Source organism: Dasypus novemcinctus, chromosome 4, assembly GCF_030445035.2.
Source record: "Dasypus novemcinctus isolate mDasNov1 chromosome 4, mDasNov1.1.hap2, whole genome shotgun sequence".
Lineage (NCBI taxonomy): Eukaryota > Metazoa > Chordata > Mammalia > Cingulata > Dasypodidae > Dasypus > Dasypus novemcinctus.
In genome coordinates this window covers 30,876,465-30,895,881 of record NC_080676.1, presented here as the reverse complement: position 1 = coordinate 30,895,881, position 19,417 = coordinate 30,876,465, and the positions used below count along the sequence as shown (strand labels likewise).

Below are 19,417 nucleotides of genomic sequence, written 5' to 3'. Positions count from 1 at the left end.
TAGGAGGGAAGGGGACAAGGAGTATCATCTATAAGGGACTACTCCCTTTACCTCGCCAAATTTAAACACATCCAAACTTTCTATCCCCTCCATCCAATCTGAGGTGCTGCTGACTACTTTACATAACCCTTAATATTTGAGGTGCTATTTGTCGATATTTACATATATTTTTAAACCATTTCCTTCTCTCTTTTTAAAATTATTTGAGTATGTTCTTATGTGTCTTGTGTTACCTCTCTCTGATAATGTCGTTCCTGGTAAAGATGTTTATCTTCGGAATTCGTTTCCTTTCTCAACAGAGTTACAATATTACATTACTACCCTCAGGTGCTAGGCCCTCACCCACCAGAAGTTACTACTTTGCGGCCAAGCGGCTCTTTATCTTTCTGAGACGAATCCCAAGGAGGTGGTATCATCACAGGGTTATCCTCTCCTTCCAAGTTCTGCCTGTTGGGGGTACTAGGTAGAGGGATTTTTATCAGATTTGTCTAATGCACCCCTCTTCTTTTCCACCCATCGCTGAGCCTTCTGCATACACATCACCCCCTCCCATCCTGGCCCGGAGGCTCGGCTCTTAGGCAGCCGCGACCCCCTGGTAAAAAATGGAGCTAGGGGTTCCCTGACCCCGGATGCAGGCAAGGCAAAGCCAGCAGAGTGCACAAGGACTGCCCAGGAAGAGAGGACGCATCCGCAGGGAAAAGAACGGACTTTAACTCGGTTTTGACCCTGGACTCCCGACATCTGGGACTACCCAGACAACCGGGAAATCAACTGTCCCGGCTTCTCCTTCACTTTGTCTTTCCCGGCCTCTCCTCAAGTACTTCTCTTTAGTTCCCCCTCGCCTCGCTCCGGGGGCACGTGGTCCGTCTCGGCCCTGCCCCAGCCGCGCCCCACTTCTACCCTCCCCGCCCTCGCGGCCTCCGGCCCTTTCCTTCCAGCGTCTCTCGCTTCCCCTTTCCGTTCTCTCTGTCCACCCCAGCTCTCCATCGCCCATTCTTATTGGTCGAGCTCGCCGGAGCCCGATTGGCCAATCGGCGAGCTGGGCTAGTGGTGATGGGCGTGGCCGCGGCGCCGGGGCCCTCAGAGCCAGGCTGCCTCCCCCTCTCAGCCGGCAGCGCATTCCGCCACCGTTGCCGCCGCCGGGTCCCGCAGTTGTCTTCGCCGGAGCTGCGGTCGCGCTGGGGGTAGGGCCGGGGGGGCGGGTGGGGAGACAAGGAGAAGGCCGCGGCTGAGGCAGGTGAGAGGAAGGAAGGAAGCGGCGGCGCGGCGGGCAGAGCAGCTCAGGCGGCTGCCCGGTTCCTGGGAGTGTCGGTGCGGCGCGGAGGTTGGGGCGGATCCCGCGGGGCCCGGGCGGGGGAAGGAGTCACCGGCCCGGCCATGGCGGACAACGAGAAACTAGACAACCAACGGCTCAAGAATTTCAAGAACAAAGGCCGCGACTTGGAGGTAAACTCGGGGGCGCCGGAGGGGTGGGGACCGTGGGCCTCGGGCCGTTCTCCACCAGGACTCCCGAGTGTGGGAGTAGGGGCGGGAGCCGCCGCCGGGCCGCGGGGGAATGGCGCTGGGGGCCGGCCCGCCCGTGACGCCTCTGCTAACGCGCCGGGAAGTTTGTGTCGGGCCTGGTCCGCCTCCGCCGGGGAGCGAGGTGCCCGGGAACGGCCGGCGCGGCCTAGGCCTGCCCGGCGGAACCAGCCCGGCGCGGGTAGGAGGGGCTGGGCCGCGCGGCAGGAGGCCGGGCGCGGCTCAGCCCCGGCCCGACCGCGGCCCTCTCCCCGGCTGCGGCGGAGATTCCGGCTTTCGCTCCGGCACCGACATCTGGCGCCGGGGAAAGGAGGGCGGTGAGGGGAGGAGGGCGAGCGTGTGGCGACCTAGTGGGGCTCGGAACTTCCTCGGCGAGGCCCGAGGCGTCTTCACTTAAAGGCATTTTTTCTGGTCTTCCCGACTCCCGCTTTACCCCTGCCTCCCCCTAATATCCAAACTACAGGAGTCAACTTCTCCGTTGAAAAAACACCCCCGGCGTGAGAGGCCATCCTGGTGATGCTAACAGTGCCTTCCAGCGGCCTGTGTTTTACTCGGCATATAGCTGAATCAAGATGTGGCTTACGGTGTGCCCTCTTCCAGGCAAAGGATCCCCCTTATTTCAGCTTGTCCACAAATCTCTTTACCCCCTCCTGAGAGGAGACCACCCGCTGCATTCTTACATATAAAGTCCAAAGGGTTATTCAAAGCTGTCATCCTCTAGTCTACAGTATCCTTTCCCTCCACCTGCTGGTGGTGGTGGTGGGGGATGGGGTGGGCTATGGAATGGCACCATCACGTTTTATTATTTAAAACAAACAAAAAAGGCTTTATTGTCTTAAATACAGCTGCTGCTGGTTCTCAGTCTACTTAAGTTGTGTTAAACACACAAATCACTGAGCTATTGGCGTAGAAAACTTCCTTTTGGCTTTAATGGTCTAGGTAAATAAAATTTTCTTAAAAATTCCATTCTGCATCTGAAACGAGTTTTGTTTTGTTTTTAAGAAAAGTGGTCAAGTAGTATGTTTTATGTTGTCCCTCTGCATATTTTGTACTGAGATCTTAAAATTCCCCTCCCCTGTCTTTGAACTTTGAGCATTTGCTTGGCTAAGATAGTAACTATTTTGAGGGCTTTCCACGTAGCCATTCAATCTCATTTAGGTAGTCCGTGCTGTCTTAGTGAGCTTCATAGGGACCCTTAAGTGTTTGGGGTGTGGCTGTTAATTCTGTCATTGTTTTAAGGTTAACATAAACCGTTATCCTTGTGATTCTCTTTTTTATGAAAAAATTTACATTTTTACTGAGATATAGTATGCATACCATAAAAGCTACCCATTTTAAGTGAACAATTTATGATTTTTAGTAAATTTATCTAGTTGTGCAACAATATGAAGAAACTTTACTGACATGAATATTTACTTAGAATAAGAAAAACACCACAGATTACTGATTTCAAAAACTGGCAAATACCACAAAGTTACAAAATCCAGACAAATAGCGATTAAGTGCTTGCAGGTCTTATAATCCTTTTTCCCCTATATTTTTTAAAAGCTTAATTGAGATATGATTTACATACCAAAGAATTCACCCATTTGAAGTGTACAATTCAGTGGTTTTTAGTGTATTCACAGGTTGTGCAACCATTACCACAATCGATTTTAGAACATTTTCATCACCCCCCAAAAGAAATCCCATACCCATTAACAGTCACTCTCCATTTCTCCCCAGCTATGCAGGACCTAGTCTGCCTATTCTGGACATTTAATATAAATGGCATTGTACAATTTGTGATCTCATAACTAGCTTTTCTCAAGTAGCATACTGTTTTCAAGATTCATTCATGTTATAGCATTTATCAGTACTTTATTTTTGGCTAAATAATATCCTTTGTATTGATATCCCACATTTTGTCCATTTTTCAGTTTAGGCATTTGGATTGTTAACCACTTTTTAGCTTTTATGCATAATGTTCCTATGAACATTTGTGTACAGATGTTTGTGTGAACCTAGGCTTTCATTTCTCTTATAACCTAGGAATGGAATTGCTGGGTCATTTGGTAATTCTTATGTTTAACTTTTTAAGGAGCTGCCAGGCTGTTTTCTAAAGGGCTGCACAGTGATCCTTATTTTTTTAAATGGATGTTTTTCCTTGCCATGTATCTCTTTAGTCAAAATAAGATGAAATGCTAAATCTATATTAGAAAAATATTATTGCCGTGCAATTTTAAAAAATAACCATAAACATTAGGTAGATTTTTGAGATGTCCTCAGTATCTTATGGGCATCATCTGGTGACTTTGATATTCCTGTAGGTATAGAAATAGGAATATTTTCACTTTTCCATCTAAGGAAGTGATATGACTAATGGGAAATCATACTTCTCATTTGAGAATCAGATATACCTCAGTGAAATAAGTATTTTTTATTATCCTTAGCATTAGAATCATCTATATTGTGTATTTGTTAATTGTATATATACCTGTATCTCTCAGAACATCAGTTATGCCCGTTTCCCCCTCAGAAAGTATAACTAGTGTGCTGTTTTTGTTTTGTTTTTGATTAGGTCTTACTGTGACATCTGTTTTTAGGAGGTGTTTGGGGAAGAGTGTGGACCAGTGCTGCCCAATGAAAATATAATGTAAACCACTATATAATTTTTGTTTTTCTGATAGCCACATTTTAAAAATGTTCAAAGTGGCTGAAATTAATTTTAAAATATTTAATCTAGTATATATAAAATACCATTTCAACTGTAATCAAACCCTTAAAAAGTTAATGAGATATTTCATATTTTCCTTTTAATACCAAGTCTTCAAAATCTGGTTTGTATTTTACACCTACAGCATATCTCAGTTTGGACTAGCCACTTTTTAAGAGCTTAATAGTCACATGTGGCTAGTGACTACTTTTTGGAATGCACAGATTTACAGGATAGCATATAGAACAAAGTAATTATAACATTTTTCAGTTTGATCTATTATTATTTCATTAGAAATGGTGAATAATACAAAGTCATAAAGTTTAGTTTAATCTCATCTCTAATTTGGTGTGTGACCTTGGTGGAATAATTTAGGCTTACCGATCTTTCATCTGTAAAACTAGAGGTACTTGACATCTGCTTTATGTGTGTTGTGAAGATTAATAGGTTAATAGGAAGATGCCAGGCAGTTCTCTGAGCATTTTATCACCTTCAGCTTTCCTGTTTGGGGGGTGGGGGTGGGGGATTTAATAGGATTCAGTGTAATTGATACTCTTATTCCTCTATTTGCAGCTGATTCTTTGTATTCTCTCTGTGTGCATATATAATTTAAGTTAGATTGGATGTAAAATTAATGGGGAAAGTTTTTAATATAGAAATGTGTTTGCTCATATTCTTATTATTGATGGGCAGTTTGGGCACAGGAAATTAGTGACCCTTCTCAAGTCATAATTTCTGAGTTTTAGAGTTGAAAGTGGTTCATAGCTTTTAGTCTTTTATTCATTCCTATTTTTCAACCTGACATTCTGGCTATTGCTAAATGTAGTCAAGCTAACTTCCTTGGAAGACAAAAGCATCTAAAAAGGCATATGTAAGTATTTAAGATAATTTTCAGGAACCGTCAGATGATATCAGATGATACCTGCTAACGCTTGGCCTCTTTCCTACAGTGTGGTAGAAGATCACTGTTAATAGTTTGAGAAGAGTAACCATAGAGAGGGTATGCAAAGCAGCACAGGAAATGGGCAGTGATCAGACTTCAGATAAAAAAATTTGACAGAAAAAAGCAATTAAGCTCATCTTTATGTTTCAAAGTAGAGGGGAATTCTCTTGTAAACTTGCTTGTAAACCTGCATTATTTTTATAATAGAAGTTCTGAAAGTATCTAGGTTCACATAGAGACATATGTAAAACATAATTTATATTGGAGTAACAATTAGGTCTTATAAAAACACAACTTTAGAAAAAAACTTAGCCTAAATATAAAATATTAAAACTCTACAAAATTAACAACATGATTGTCCACACAAAATAAAGTATCAAATCAGCTTGAACTTTTAAAATTGTTTTAGCAAAAATAGTCATTTGGTTGGCAAAAGTTTATAAATTGATCAGCTCTTTTGTTGCTAGACATACATATCCTTGAGGATTTATTAAATTGTACGGTGAAAAGCATTGCTAAGGTCTTGTTAACCTTTAGAGACTGACCTCTCATCACAAATCTTGGAACATATGTACTATACCTAAAATAACTACTGTCTAATTTTTTGTATAATAGTCCAAGCATGTGATAATATGAAATATCTGATAAAAAATATATAGTTGGGCATTATATGATTGTTTTTGTGCTTCCTGCCAGTTTTCCTAGTTTATAAGGCAACCAATTTCAGAATTGCTTTGTCAGTAATTTTTTTTTTGAAATACCAAAATGTCCTTGTTTTCATAGTCACCATTAAGTCAAATAAATATATAAAAATCAGGAAGAATTGTAGGAGTGATTTAGGTATAAAAGAATGAAACTACTTTCAGAAAATAGATCCCTAATAACTGATAGTAGTTATGGATCATTAAACTATTTTAAAATATTTTCTGTAACAGCATTCATCTATTTGAGGACTATAGAGTTTATTGTCAAACCTAGCCTTGAATCCTGATTTTGGGACTCTCTAGTTTGGTTCTGTACCAGAGGGAACTAACTTGTTGAGCACCTACTATATAAAGCCTATAGTTTTATATCATATCCCTTTAACTTCTCAGTCTTTCTCCAAAAAATAACATTAATACTGGTGTCAAAGTTGATTAAAAGGTTGTATGTGAAAGCACCTAGCACAGTGCATGGAGTATATATGAAGTATATAAGTGTTTCCTTTCTTTTCCAGAGGATTTTGGAAATTGTGTATCATTTGTGGCCCATCAGCAGAATTTTCTATGCTTTGTAATTTAGGATTAAGTACAGCATATTAGAAAAAATCAGGAGTTGGCCTCCCTATTCCATAGATAATGTAGGGAAAATCTTTATAGTGTATTGACACCTATGAAATAAAAACAATATATATTTGCTTGTAATGGCTTTAATACATAAGTTTTCAAACCTTTGGAGTTCAAAATCCATTTACGCTGTTAAAAATTAAGGGATTTTTTGAAGAGCTTCTGTTTATGTCAATATTTACCGTTTTAGAAATTAAAACTAAATGTTTAAAATGCTATTTCATTTAAAAATAATAAATATATATTAACAATAAATAACATTTTTAATGAAAAATGCCTATTTTCCAAAAGCAAAATAAATGACAAGGGTGGCCATGTTCACATTTTTTTCAAATCCCATGTTTGCCTTAAGATAAGACAAATGGATTCTCATATCTACTTCTAAATCCATTCTTTTTGATATATTGTTTTGGTTAACATATGTGAAGAATATATACCCTCACTCAGATATAGGCAGTTTGAAAAGGGAGAAGTATTTTTAATAGTTTATACATATAATTATGGAATTACTCTTTGATACCATACCTTAACTCTACAAGTGGTAGTTTCTAATAGGTTAATTGCAATGTGAAATCTGAAACCAGCTTCATTAGTGAACCTTTCTCCCTGTTATGTAAAAATCCATTAGCATCTTGCATTTTGTTTTGTTTTATTTTTTAATTAGGGAAGTTCTGGGTTTAGAGAAAAATCATGCATAAAATACAAGTTCCCACATACCAGTATAGGGTTCCCATATACAGAGTTCCCATATACTACCCTCTTATTAATATCTTGCATCGGTATGGTACATTCGTTACAATTGGTGAAAGCACGGTTTTAAGTTGTATTTTTAGCTGTATTCCATGGTTTAATTTAACTGTGTCTGCAGTTCCATGGATTTTTTAAAAAATTCTAATAACATAAGCAGCCTAAAATTTTCCCTTTCTTGCACTTTGAATGTATCTTTTACCCATCCCTGATTTTGTAACAAAATGTGTTGGTCATTTGGAAAATACTGGTTGACTGAGTAATACAGATCTTCCAAAAGCTGACTTATTTTATTATACAATGAAATAAATTCACAGTTGTTAATGTCACCACTCAGTTCATTGGGAAAACCTTTTGTATTATGCATCTGTGGAACTCACACATTTGGATACAAGTTTTCCAAATTCTAATTTTCACTTGAAAGCTAAAATTTTATCATTAGCAACAAATAATGTTAGTTGTTTTTGAAGCTGTAGGCTCACTTTGTTCATTTTTGTAAAAATATCTGCCAAATATTAAGTCTGAATAACCATAACTTGTCAGTCATTCTTTCAAGTAAAAATGGTGTCCCTTGGGAAAAGGTGGCTAATTCAGTTTGCAGTTCAGATAATCACACAAGTACTTTTTCCTTGAGACAGTCATTCCAGTGCAGGAGTGGATATGGTACAGAAATGATTTATGTATAATACCCATTTCATCACACAGAATATTAGAAAAAAGGAGCTGGTATTTCATCACAGCAATAAATTTTTACTCTTTCATCATGGACACTCTTAAGTGAAACTAGGTTATTGTTTTGTTTTATTTTTTTAACTATGCAGTCTAGTGACAACTAAGATAGTTTGGTGCCATTGCTTTAATTCATGTTAAGGCACTAGCAAATAATAACAAAATAAAAGTAATTAAGATTTGTTTATTTATTTCTCTCCCCTCCCTCCCACCCCAGTTGTCTGTTCTCTGTGTCTGTTTGCTGTGTCCTGTTTCTTTGTCCGCTTCTGTTGTGGTCAGCGGCACGGGAATCTGTGTCTCTCTTTGTTGAGTCATCTTGTGTCAGCTCTCTGTGTGGGTGGCGCCATTCCTGGGCAGGCTGCACTTTCTTTTGTGCTGGGCGGCTCTCATTACAGGGCACACTCCTTGCATGTGGGGCTTCCCTACGCGGGGGACATCCCTGCGTGGCAGGGCACTCCTTGCGCGCATCAGCACTGCGCATGGGCCAGCTCCACATGGGTCAAGGAGGCCTGGGGTTTGAACCGCGGACCTCCCATGTGGTAGACGGACGCCCTAACCACTGGGCCAAGTCTGTTTCCCATTATTATCGGTATTATTATGAAAGTTAGTTTTGACCTTGTAGACCCTCTCAGAGACCTCAGATGTCCCCACAGGGGTCCATGGACTATGCTTTGATAATCACTGTATTAGTTTATTAGTCTTGTTTCTGTTACAGGTGACTGTCACTTTTAATTAGTACGAGTTTGGTTTTTTTTTTTCTCTCCCCTTCCGCCCGCCTCCCCAGTTGTCTGCTCTCTGTGTCCATTCGCTGTGCGCTCTTCTGTGACTGCTTCTATCCTTATCAGCGGCACCAGGAATCTGTGTTTCTTTTTGTTGCGTCATCTTGCCGCATCAGCTCTCCATGTGTGCGGTGCCACTCCTGGGCAGGCTGCACTCTCTCGCACTGGGCGGCTCCCTACAGGACGCGCCCCCTGCGTGTGCCCACGCGGGGGACAGCCCTGCGTGGCACGGCACTCCTTGCGTGCATCAGCACTGCGCATGGGCCAGCTCCACACAGGTCAAGGAGGCTGGGGGTTTGAACCACAGACCTTCCATGTGGTAGGCGGACACCCCATCCATTAGGCCAAGTCCGCTTTCCGGTACAAGTTTTTAAAAGGCTTTATAGTATAAGAGTTAAAGCATGTAGACTGTGGAATCACTTGGACCTGCTTTTGAATCCTGGTTCCTTGTTTAATCTTCTTAACCCATTTCTTCACCTGGAGAATAAGGATAATAATTCCTACCTTATACAATTTTTGTAAGAGATTAAATGAAACATATGTAAGTGCTTAATAATGCTTGACATATAATACATTCAGTGAGTGGAGACTCTTATTTCTAAAAAGTTCTTTCTAACATTATATCCAAGTAAACTTGCATTCTCTGTCAGAATAACATTTTATTTGCAATTCCTTTTGTAAACCTGTGTGCTGTAATCCAAATCCCATCACTCAAATTGAAGAGTTAGTTATTTGGACTCAGCTGAAAGCCTACTTTCTGCCTCTTGCTTTAACTAAATTGTCAAAAAATGACTAGTTTCTGACTCTTATTTCTCTAATCCTGTGTTGTAAGTAGGTTAATAAATACTTAATATTTATATCGATTTTGTAACTTTTCCCCCAAGATTATAAATTTAATCAGGCTCTAATTCACAATTTTTAGTATCCATGCTGGAAAATGCTTTTAATGTCACAGGCATTTGCTGGTAATACAAAATTTGTTTGATTATTTAAAAAGTCAAACTTTTTCTGTTACTTAAGTTCACTATTAGAACAAAGTTTGGTCACCTGTCACTTTTATTTTAAAATTCAATTTCTGTTAAAATTAATGTAAATTATATTTTTAATAATGTATTTGGGCAAACCAGGAATTTCATTAAATTATTATTAACAATAGAATCTTAAAATGACATGGTGCTTCCTATTTGGTGATGAACATATTTTCTAATATAGGAATCAATCTATTTCAGTTTTCTTGCTTTAATGAAAACTTTAGTTAACTAATATCTACATTTTAAAAAAGATTTAATTATCCCCCCCCCCATATGCACTCTATGTCCATTCACAGTTTATTCTTCTTTGTCTGCTTATATTCTCATTAGGTGAATCCAGGAACCAATCCTGGGACCTTCCAGAGTGGGAGAAAGGCGATCATTCTCTTGTACTACCTCAGCTCCTTGGTCTACAGTGTCTCTTATTAGCTCTCCTCTGTGTCTCTTTTTGTTTCATCATGTTGCTGTGCCTGCTCTCTGTGCAGAGTACTCCTGCACAGGGCAGTACTCTGTGCAAGCCAGCACTCCATGTGGGCCATCTCACCACACAGGCCAGCTTTCCTTCACCTGGAGGCCCTGGACATTGAACCCTGGACCTCCTATGTGGTAGACGGGAGCCCAATTTCTTGAGCCACATCTGCTTCCCAGTATCTACTCTCAATACTTGTTTTAGTTTTTATAGCATGTCTTTGTGTTTCCTTTAAGTACAGGTCACAAAGTAAATATATTTAGCTTAATAGTTGTAATTTGAAAGCCCTACATTAAGTAGTCTCCACTTGATTCTATTTAAATGGCCCTATCCTATTTGCCATTCTTGCCTATTCACACAGGTTCGTTTTAGCTACTTTCAGCTGTTAATGGTCCAAGCAAAATACAGTCTTAAGACGGTCAAACAGGTGTTTCAGTCTTCCTGGTTCTTTAGTAAATTATGAAACCCAGTAATTTCTGGTTCTTTGTGATAGTGACTTTAAGGATGCCATAAAATCTTTTTTGGTATGTTGATATTGAAAGTTAGGACTGACATCTTTAAAGGAGCTCGTTTTTATGTTATGTAGTTATGTTTAGGGAACGGAAACCCAGTTCAAATTAGTTTTAAGTGTAACGGGAAATGTGGCTATCGTAACTGGGTTAGTGCAGGGCTACAGCTGGCATTAGATATGAAAAGAGATCCAGTGAAAGTCCAGGGAGAGCTTTGATTGGCCAAGCTTTGACTGCGTGCTTGTATTGGAACCTGATCACTGTGGACTGGGGAATATGGTACATTGGTTGGTCAGGACAAAGTCATATGCCATGTCTTCAGCTATGTTTGTGTTTTGGAGATAGGGGAGTATTGGAAGCTCCCCTATACTACCAGGTTTGCCACGAGAATGAGGCATCTGTTAAAAAAGAAAAAGCCTGTTGAAGACAAAATTTAAAAGCACTACTGTCCAGTACTGATGTAAATGGCTCCTTATTTCACCTTTGACTATTACATGGAGATGTTCGTTGTATTACAAATATATCAGTAGAATTTGGGCCAATTGTTGAGTAGCTACTTTATTAAGCATCTTGTATTAAAGTTTTTTTTCTCTTAATGTCTCAATTTTTTTCTTACTCCTTTTTGTTCTCCAGTTTTAAGACGGTAACATCATTTTTTTTATGAAAAGCTTAAGACCTATATAGACAATTGAAGAAGATACTCAGTATCCTAAGTCACTAGAGAGACTGCAAGTTAAAACCCTTCACGCACACTAGTTGGCCAAAATAAAAAAACAGTAACAAATTTTGGGAAAGTAAGGAGAAACTGGAGCCTTCATTCATTGCTGGTGGAAATGTAAACTGATTCAGTTGCTTTGGAATACAGTTTGGCAGTTCTTCAAAAAGTTAAACATGGGGTTAACATGTGATATAACCAAGAGAAATATGAAAATATGTCCATATAAAAGTTTATGCACACATGTTCACAGCAGTGTTATCCATTATAGCCAATACATGGAAACAAATGTCTGTCAGCTGATGAATGGATAAACAAAGTGCAGTATATCCATATAATGGAATATTATTTGGCCATAAAAAGTTTTGAAGTACTGATACATGCTACAACATGGATGAATTTTGAGAACATTATGCTAAATGAAAGAAGCCAGACACAATAGGCCATGTATTGTATGGTTCTCTTAATGTAAAATGTCCAGAATAGGCAAATCCATAGAAACAGAAAGTAGATTAAGTGTTTGCCAGGGGCTGGGGCAGTTGGGCGAAATGGGAAGTGACTGCTAATGGATATGGAGTTTCTTTCTGTGGTGATGAAAATATTCTTGGAATTAAGTAGTATAGATCGATATACAACTATGTGAATATGTTTGTTTGCTGTTTTTTTTTTTAAACAAAACGAAACACTGAATTTTAAACTTTCAATGGGTGAGTTGTATAGTATGTGAACATCTCAATAAAATTATTAAAACCAGTACAAGATTTAAGAGGAATGTGTGGGAGCTGTGACAGCTTTCCACTACCTAAACCTCACAGTGGTACACTAGGGAGCTTTTTTCACTGACTTCTAATTCTGTCCTTCCCTGAATTGAATTTATTTGTTCAGCAAACATTTATTGAGCATCCAGATTCTGTTCTAGGCAGTGAGGTAGAGTAATGAATAACACAAGCTAAGTCCCAATCCATGTGAAGTTTACCTTCTAGCAAGTAAAGATCTCTCAGATCCCTGGCTGACTCGGGATATTCAACCATTGTGAACTAGGGTTGTAGCAGCCCCCTTAGCTTTCTGCCCTAAAATCTAATTTACAATAAATGATGAATCCTATGTTTGTAGGGAAAAGGAGTCCTATGTGGTTTTTGGTCAGATATGTAACTCTTCCCTTGAGACTAGAAAAGATTGATTTTTAGAGTGGAAAGACCTAGGATTGCATGTTATTAGGTATATGCCATTAGGAAAGTTTAACAGTTTTTTTTAACCTCAGTTTTTACATCTGTCAAATTAAATCTCACCCTAGTTGATAATTGTTTTTGAAATAGGCTCTTAAGAATACAAAGAGTACTATTAGACTAGCTCAGGTAAGGGTAGTTTGTTCGGAAAGTTGAGACCATTTCTGACAGGGTACTAAAGGTAGTGTCTTGGTGGAAGGAATTCACAGTTCTTCACTATACTACTATGCTCACCATTAACTCACCTGTTAAGTCTTTTTCCTGCACACTGACCATCTTTATGAAATCCTAAGGAGGGATCTGACTAAGCTAATAAGCTCTGTCCAAGTTTTTACTGCCTGTCTGCTTATGGATTGGCTTTCCCTGAGTCAAGTGCTTTCTCCCTCACCTCCATCATCAGTGTGCTGTCTGTGGTGAGTGTGTGTATAGGGAAAGTGTCACATGAGAAACAATATCTTTGGCTGCTTCTGCAGCAGCATCCCTGGAAAGAGCAATTTCTCTTAGTTAAGGTTGTAAATAAAACATTACTCATGTCACTTCCATTCTTTTCCTGTTAACTTTCTATTCAATGTTATAATCTGAGGAGACTGTTATTGCCTCATTATTATCTCCACAGTGGTCACCTTGTTTCTGCTATTGCCCCTCCTCTGCTTCATTAACTTTCCACCACATTTAGAATAAAATCCAAACTTCTAAGACCTTCACAGCCTTACCAAAACTGGTCCCTGCCTACCTCTTCAACCGCTATCTCCCTTAGATACTACTACCATTTCATCTTTGGGTCTCTTCCCTTCAGGGCCTTTACAGGTTCTGCTCTGACTGTCAGAATGCCTCCAACTTCCTCTTCCATCCACTTTCCTTCATCTGCCTGGTTAATTCCTCATCCTTTGAGTCTAAGGTTCAGTATCATTTACTCAGAGGTCATCCCTGAATAAGCTTTTCTAAAGCACCAATAACTTATTGGTATATTTACTGAGTGTTAGTTTCTCCCATCAGACTATAAGCTTCTTGAGAGTTAATGTCTTGTCTATTTTATATACTAATAATTATTTTTAATTCTTCTCACAGAGCCTGGCGTATAGGTGACATTTAAGTAAATATTTGAGAGGGTAAAGTGAAATTTTAAAAAACAAAATGAGTGTACTCTGGTTAGAGTTAGACGAAATCAGATTTTAAAGTTTATTTTTTTTCTCTTGATTATTAGAAAGTAATGCATGGTAATTGTAAAAATTTTTTTAGAAAAAATGGAAATAGGAAATAATCCTCCATGATTTCACTACTGTTAATTTTTTTTTGGAATGTTGCCCTTTTTTTTGCTCATATTTTTTTCAAGCATATTTGAACGTAATTTCAATTCTCACGTAAGTAACTCAGTATAGCAGCAGGGTTTTGTAACCTTGGCACTGTTGGCATGTTGAGCCAGATAATTCTTCATTGTGGGGTCTGTGCTGTGCATTATAGGATATATAGTAGCATCCCTGGTATTCTACCCACTAGATGCCAGTAGCACCTACTCCTCCCCCCACAATTGTGACAGCTAAAAATGTTCCCAGTATTGTAGTGTTGGTTCCCTGGATAAGAATCACTGGGATGCAGTTTCTTCAGTAAACTTCCTAGAATTCCATTTTCATTTTTACTTTCCTACTCAGAAATGCTCTGTGGCTTCTTGTGGTCTACAAGAGGCATGGTTGAAAATTTTAAAGAATTTAAGTTCATTTTGTATAAGTGGTTAATTTGGGAAAGTGTATGTTAAAATGTAGTCTACTCACTGACTGCATTCGTAGAGGGGAACTCTTACGGCCATTTTACACAAATTTAATCAAAGGCTTTTCACCACAAAGTCAAAAATGAGTCTCTGCCTCCCATTTTCCAGGGAGAGTTGAAAAAGTGGGTTTCGTTTTCATTTGGAGATAGATACCTTAATGTTTTGTAGATACCAGTGCTCAATTTTAGTCCTGTAACTTAACTCAGGTATGGTGCTATAGCAGAGTATATGACATATAGGTTAGAAACTTTATTAAAAGTCTTGAATGATATTCTTCAGCTTAGTGTTTTGGGGTAAAAATAAATGATAAAAGGAACAGACTAGCGTTCATAATAGATGGGGGAAAATATTGAAACCATTGTTGCCAAATTAAATTATTATATAAAGTACATAAATGCATATTTAGTTATCCAGTGGTAAATTCTCAGTTCTCATCTTAGTTGACCCAGTTATCCATGCTTCCTGGAAAAACATTTTCACTTGTTTCCATATTATCACAAATTTATGGTTGCCTTCTGTCTCACTGTTGTTCTTTATCTTTTCCGTCTTAATTTTGGAGTACCCAGGGTTGTGTTCACTCCATTGTTTATATCATCCAATCTCTTAGTTTTAAATAACATTTATATACTGACAACTTTCTGAATTTATAATTCTAATTCCAACCTCTCCCTTGAATTCCAGATCCAGCTGGCTATTCGACATCTCATTTTGATACATTATAAGCATCTTAAGCTTAGCATGTCCCAATGTGATATAACCTCCAAAGCGTACTAGTCATTTATTCCTCCCCATTTTAATAAACAGCAATTCCATTCTTCAGTTGCTGGGTCAAAAACTGGAAGTTATCATCTCTCTTTCACACTCCTAATTCGGTCCATTAGCAGATTTTCTCAGTTCAAAATACATCAAAAATCAAAACACATCTCATAATTCTACCTGCTCCAATCCAAACTCTGGTCTAAGCCATTGTTGTCTCTTGCCTGAATTACTGCAGTTACGGTGTATTCCCAGCCCAGCAGCGGGAGTGATTCTGTTTTAAGTCAGAGTATGTCTCTTCTTTGCTCAAAACATATACCAATGGTTTCCCATTTCAGAGGAAACATCAGAATCTTTGCAGTGGCCTATCCATTTCCTACACTCTTCCTTCATTGCATGTCAACATCCTGGCCTTTTTGCTTTTCCTTTTCTGCCATGTATGGATCATATTTACTTGCTAATCCTCTACTTTTCAGTTCTTTCTGACAAACATCACATGGCTTGCTCACTTTTAGTAGGTCTTTAAAAGGTCTTTACTTAAAATCAGCCCCCTTGTCTGATTTGTTTCTTCCTAATATTTATGACCATCTACGTATGTTTTATTTATTGCCCCCCCCACACACACACACCAAAATGTAAGATCCATGAAGCAGGGGATTCTTGTATATTTTCTTTGGAGAAATATTCAAATTTTTGCCCATTTTTAAATTGGGTTGTTTGTCTTTTTATTGTTGAGTTGTAGGATTTATTTCTTTATATAGTCTGGATACTAAATCCTTATATATAAGGATTTCAAATATTTTCTCTCATTCTGTAAGTTGTCTTTTTACTTTATTTTGTCATAATAAAATTCTTTGATATACAAAAAGTTTTCAATTCTGATAAATTACCATTTCTTTGTATATTTTTTTGCTTGTGCTTTTGTGTAAGGTCTAAGAAACCATAGCATAACACAATGTCTCAAAGATCTAGGAGTTATATAGTTTTTGTTATTATATTTAGGTCTTTGATCCATTTTGAGTTAATTTTTGTATATGGTGGAGGTATGGGCCCTTCATTCTTTTGCCAATGGATATCAAGTTTTCCCAGTACTGTATGGTAAGGAGACTATTCTTTCCCCATTGAGTAGCCTTGGCACCCTTGTCAAAAACCAGTTGACCATAAGTGTGAGGGATTTTTGAACTCTCAATTTGATGTCTGTCATTGTTAAGTACCATGCTGTTTTGATTATAATGGCTTTGTAATGAGTTTTAAAATTGGGAAATGTGAGTTCTTCAACTTTGCTCTTCTTTTTCAAGGTGGTTCTGGCTATTCGGGACCCTTTCCTGTCCATATAAATTTGATTGACTTTTCCATTTCTGCAAAGAAGGCTGTTGGAAAATTAATTGGGTTTGTGCTGACTCTGTAAATTGCTTTGGGTATAATTGACATCTCAACAATATTTAGTCCTCAGTTTATGAGCATGGAATGTCCATTTATTTTGGTCTTTGATTTCTTTTAACAGTGTTTTGTAGTTTTCTGTGTTTGAGTTCCTTATATCTTGGTAAAATTTATTTCTAGGCATTTGATTTTTTTGTTTTTGCTTTTGTAAATGAAAATTTTACGTCTTCCTTTCCAATTGGATGGCTTTTATTTTATCTCTTTCTTTTTCCTAATTACTCTGGCTAGAACTTCCAGTACAATGTTGAATAACTATGGTGACTGTGGGCATCCTTGTCTGGTACCTGATCTTAAAGGGAAAGCTTTGTGTCTTTTACCACCAAATATGATGTTAGTGGTGGTTTTTTCCTATTTGCCTTTTTTTTTTTTTAAGATTTATTTTTTATTTCTCTCCCCTTCCCTGCCCCGCTTCCCCCCAGTTGTCTGCTCTCTGTGTCCATTTGCTGTGTGTTCTGTGTCTGCTTGTATTCTTGTCAGCAGCTCCTGGAATCTGTGTCTTTTTGTTGTGTCATCTTGCTGTGTCAGCTCTCCGTGTTTGCGGCACCATTCCTGGGCAGGCTGCACTTTCTTTCGCGCTGGGCAGCTCCCCTTACGGGGTCCGCTCCTTGGCGTGGGGCTCCCCTGTGCGGGGGACACCCCTGCATGGCACGGCACTCTTTGCGCACATCAGCACTGCGCTTGGGCCAGCTCACCACATGGGTCATGAGGCCTTGGGTTTGAACCTTGAACCTCCATGTGGTAGGCGGACTCCCTATTTGCCCTTTATCATGCTGAGGATGTTTCTTTTTGTTCCTGGTTTTGTAAGTGATTTTATCAAGAAGGGTATTTTGTCAAATACCTTTTCTGTGTCAGTTCACATGACTGTGGTTTATTTCCCTTTGTTCTATTAATGTAGTGTATTACATTAATTTCGATATTTTTTAATACTGAACCACCCTTGTATACTTGGGATAAATCCCAATTGATCGTGGTGCATAAATCTTTTACTATACTGTTGGATTTAGTTTATTAGTATTTTGTTGAGGATTTGTACGTCTATATTCATAAGGGATAATTGTAATTTTTGTTTCTTGTGATATCTTTATTTAGCTTTGGTATTAGGGTGCTGTTACCTCATGGAATGATTTAAAAAGTGTTCCTCCTGCCTCTTCAGATTTTTGGAAGAGTTTGAGCAGGATTGCTGTTAATTCTTTTTAGAATGTTTGGAAAAATTCACCAGTGAAGCCATCTTCTGGGCTTTTCTTTTGTTGAGGTTTTTGATCACTGATCCAAACTCTTTACTAGTTATTGATCTTTCTTCTTGAGTCATTGTAGGTAGTTTATGTGTTTCTGGGAATTTGTCCATTTCATCTAGATTGTCTAATTTGTTGGCATACAGTTGTTTATAGTATCCCCTTTTAATCCTTTTTATCTCTGTGGGATCAGTGTAATGTCCCCTTTCATTTCTGACTTTATTTGGGTCCTCTCTTTTTTTCCTTTATTAGTCTCGGTAAATGCTTGTCGATTTTATTGATCTTTTCAAAGACACAACTTTTGGTATTGTTAATTCTAATTTTTTAAAATTCTGTATTTAATTTATCTCTGCTCTAATCTTTATTTCCTTCCTTTGGCTCACTTTGGGTTTAGTTTACTCTCTTTCTATTCTACCAGTTCTGGAACTAGGACTCTGATTTTCAGTCTGACTTCTCTTTAAATGTAAGTACTTAGAGGTATAAATTTGCCTCTCCACACTGCCTTTGCATCCTGTAAGTTTTGATAGGTTTTGTTTTCATTTTAATTTTGCATCAGTTTCCCTTGTGATTTCTTCTTTGGCCCATTGGTTGTTTAATTTCCACATATTTGTGAATTTTCTGTTTATATATACTAATTTCTAGCTAAATTCCATTGTGTTTGAGATACATTATATGATTATAATTTCTTTAATTTATTGAGACTTGTTTTGTGACTTAAGATACAGTCTATCCTGGGGAATGACTCATGTGTACTATTGAAGAATGTTTTATTCTGCCTTTGGATGAAGTGCTCTATTTATGGCTATAAGGTCTAGTTGGTTTATAATATCGATCAAGTCTTCTATTTCCTTATTGGTCTTTGTCTAGATGTTCTGTCCATTATTGAAAGTGGTGTGTTGAAGGTTCCTATTATTAATTTTATTAATGTAGAGCCATGTATTTTTTCCTTCAAATCTGTCAGTATCTGCTTGATAGATTCTGGGGCTCTGCCATTAGGAGCATATGTATTGTAATTGTTATGTATTCATGCAGAACCAACCCCTTCATCAGTATATAGTGATCTTCTTTGGTATATATAACTGTTATTGTCTTGTCTTAACATCTAAATTATCTATTATTAGGTTAGCTACCCCATGTGTCTTTTGGTTACTATTTGCCTGGTATCTTTTTTTCTGTCCTTTCACTTTGAACCTGCTTGTGTCTTTGAATTTAAGGAGATTTTTTGTAAACAAAATTTGGTTAGGTCATGTTTTTTTATCCATTCTGCCAATCTCTGCCTTTTAACTAGAGAGTTTTATCCATTTACAGCTAAATAATGACTATTAATGCAGGGCTTCCTTCTGCATTTTGCTGTTTGCTTTTTTTGAAAGTAGTATATCTTTTTGCCCTCAATTCTTCCATATTAATGCATACATTCATACTGTACCATTTTTAGTCCATTCTATTTCCTTCTGTTTATAGTTTTCACATATTTTCTTTGTGGTTACCATGGGGCTTAAAGTTAACATCCTAAATCGATAACATTTACATTTGAT

At 38.3% G+C, this 19,417-nt stretch overlaps 1 protein-coding gene across 2 annotated transcripts in view; it reads left to right on the top strand.

The window, feature by feature from the left end:
* The first annotated feature begins 511 nt into the window (after positions 1 to 511).
* KPNA4 (karyopherin subunit alpha 4) overlaps positions 512 to 19,417 on the top strand; it is a 70,328-nt gene continuing 51,422 nt past the window's right edge. Inside the window, exon 1 of one of the 2 annotated variants that reach the window (XM_058295214.1) lies at positions 512 to 1,446. In XM_058295214.1, coding sequence (XP_058151197.1) covers positions 1,378 to 1,446 — 69 coding nt within the window. In that variant the 5' untranslated portion in view covers positions 512 to 1,377. Of the gene's footprint in view, positions 1,447 to 1,984; positions 2,106 to 19,417 lie in introns of those variants that run through there. The other variant, XM_058295215.2, reaches the window with a different exon arrangement.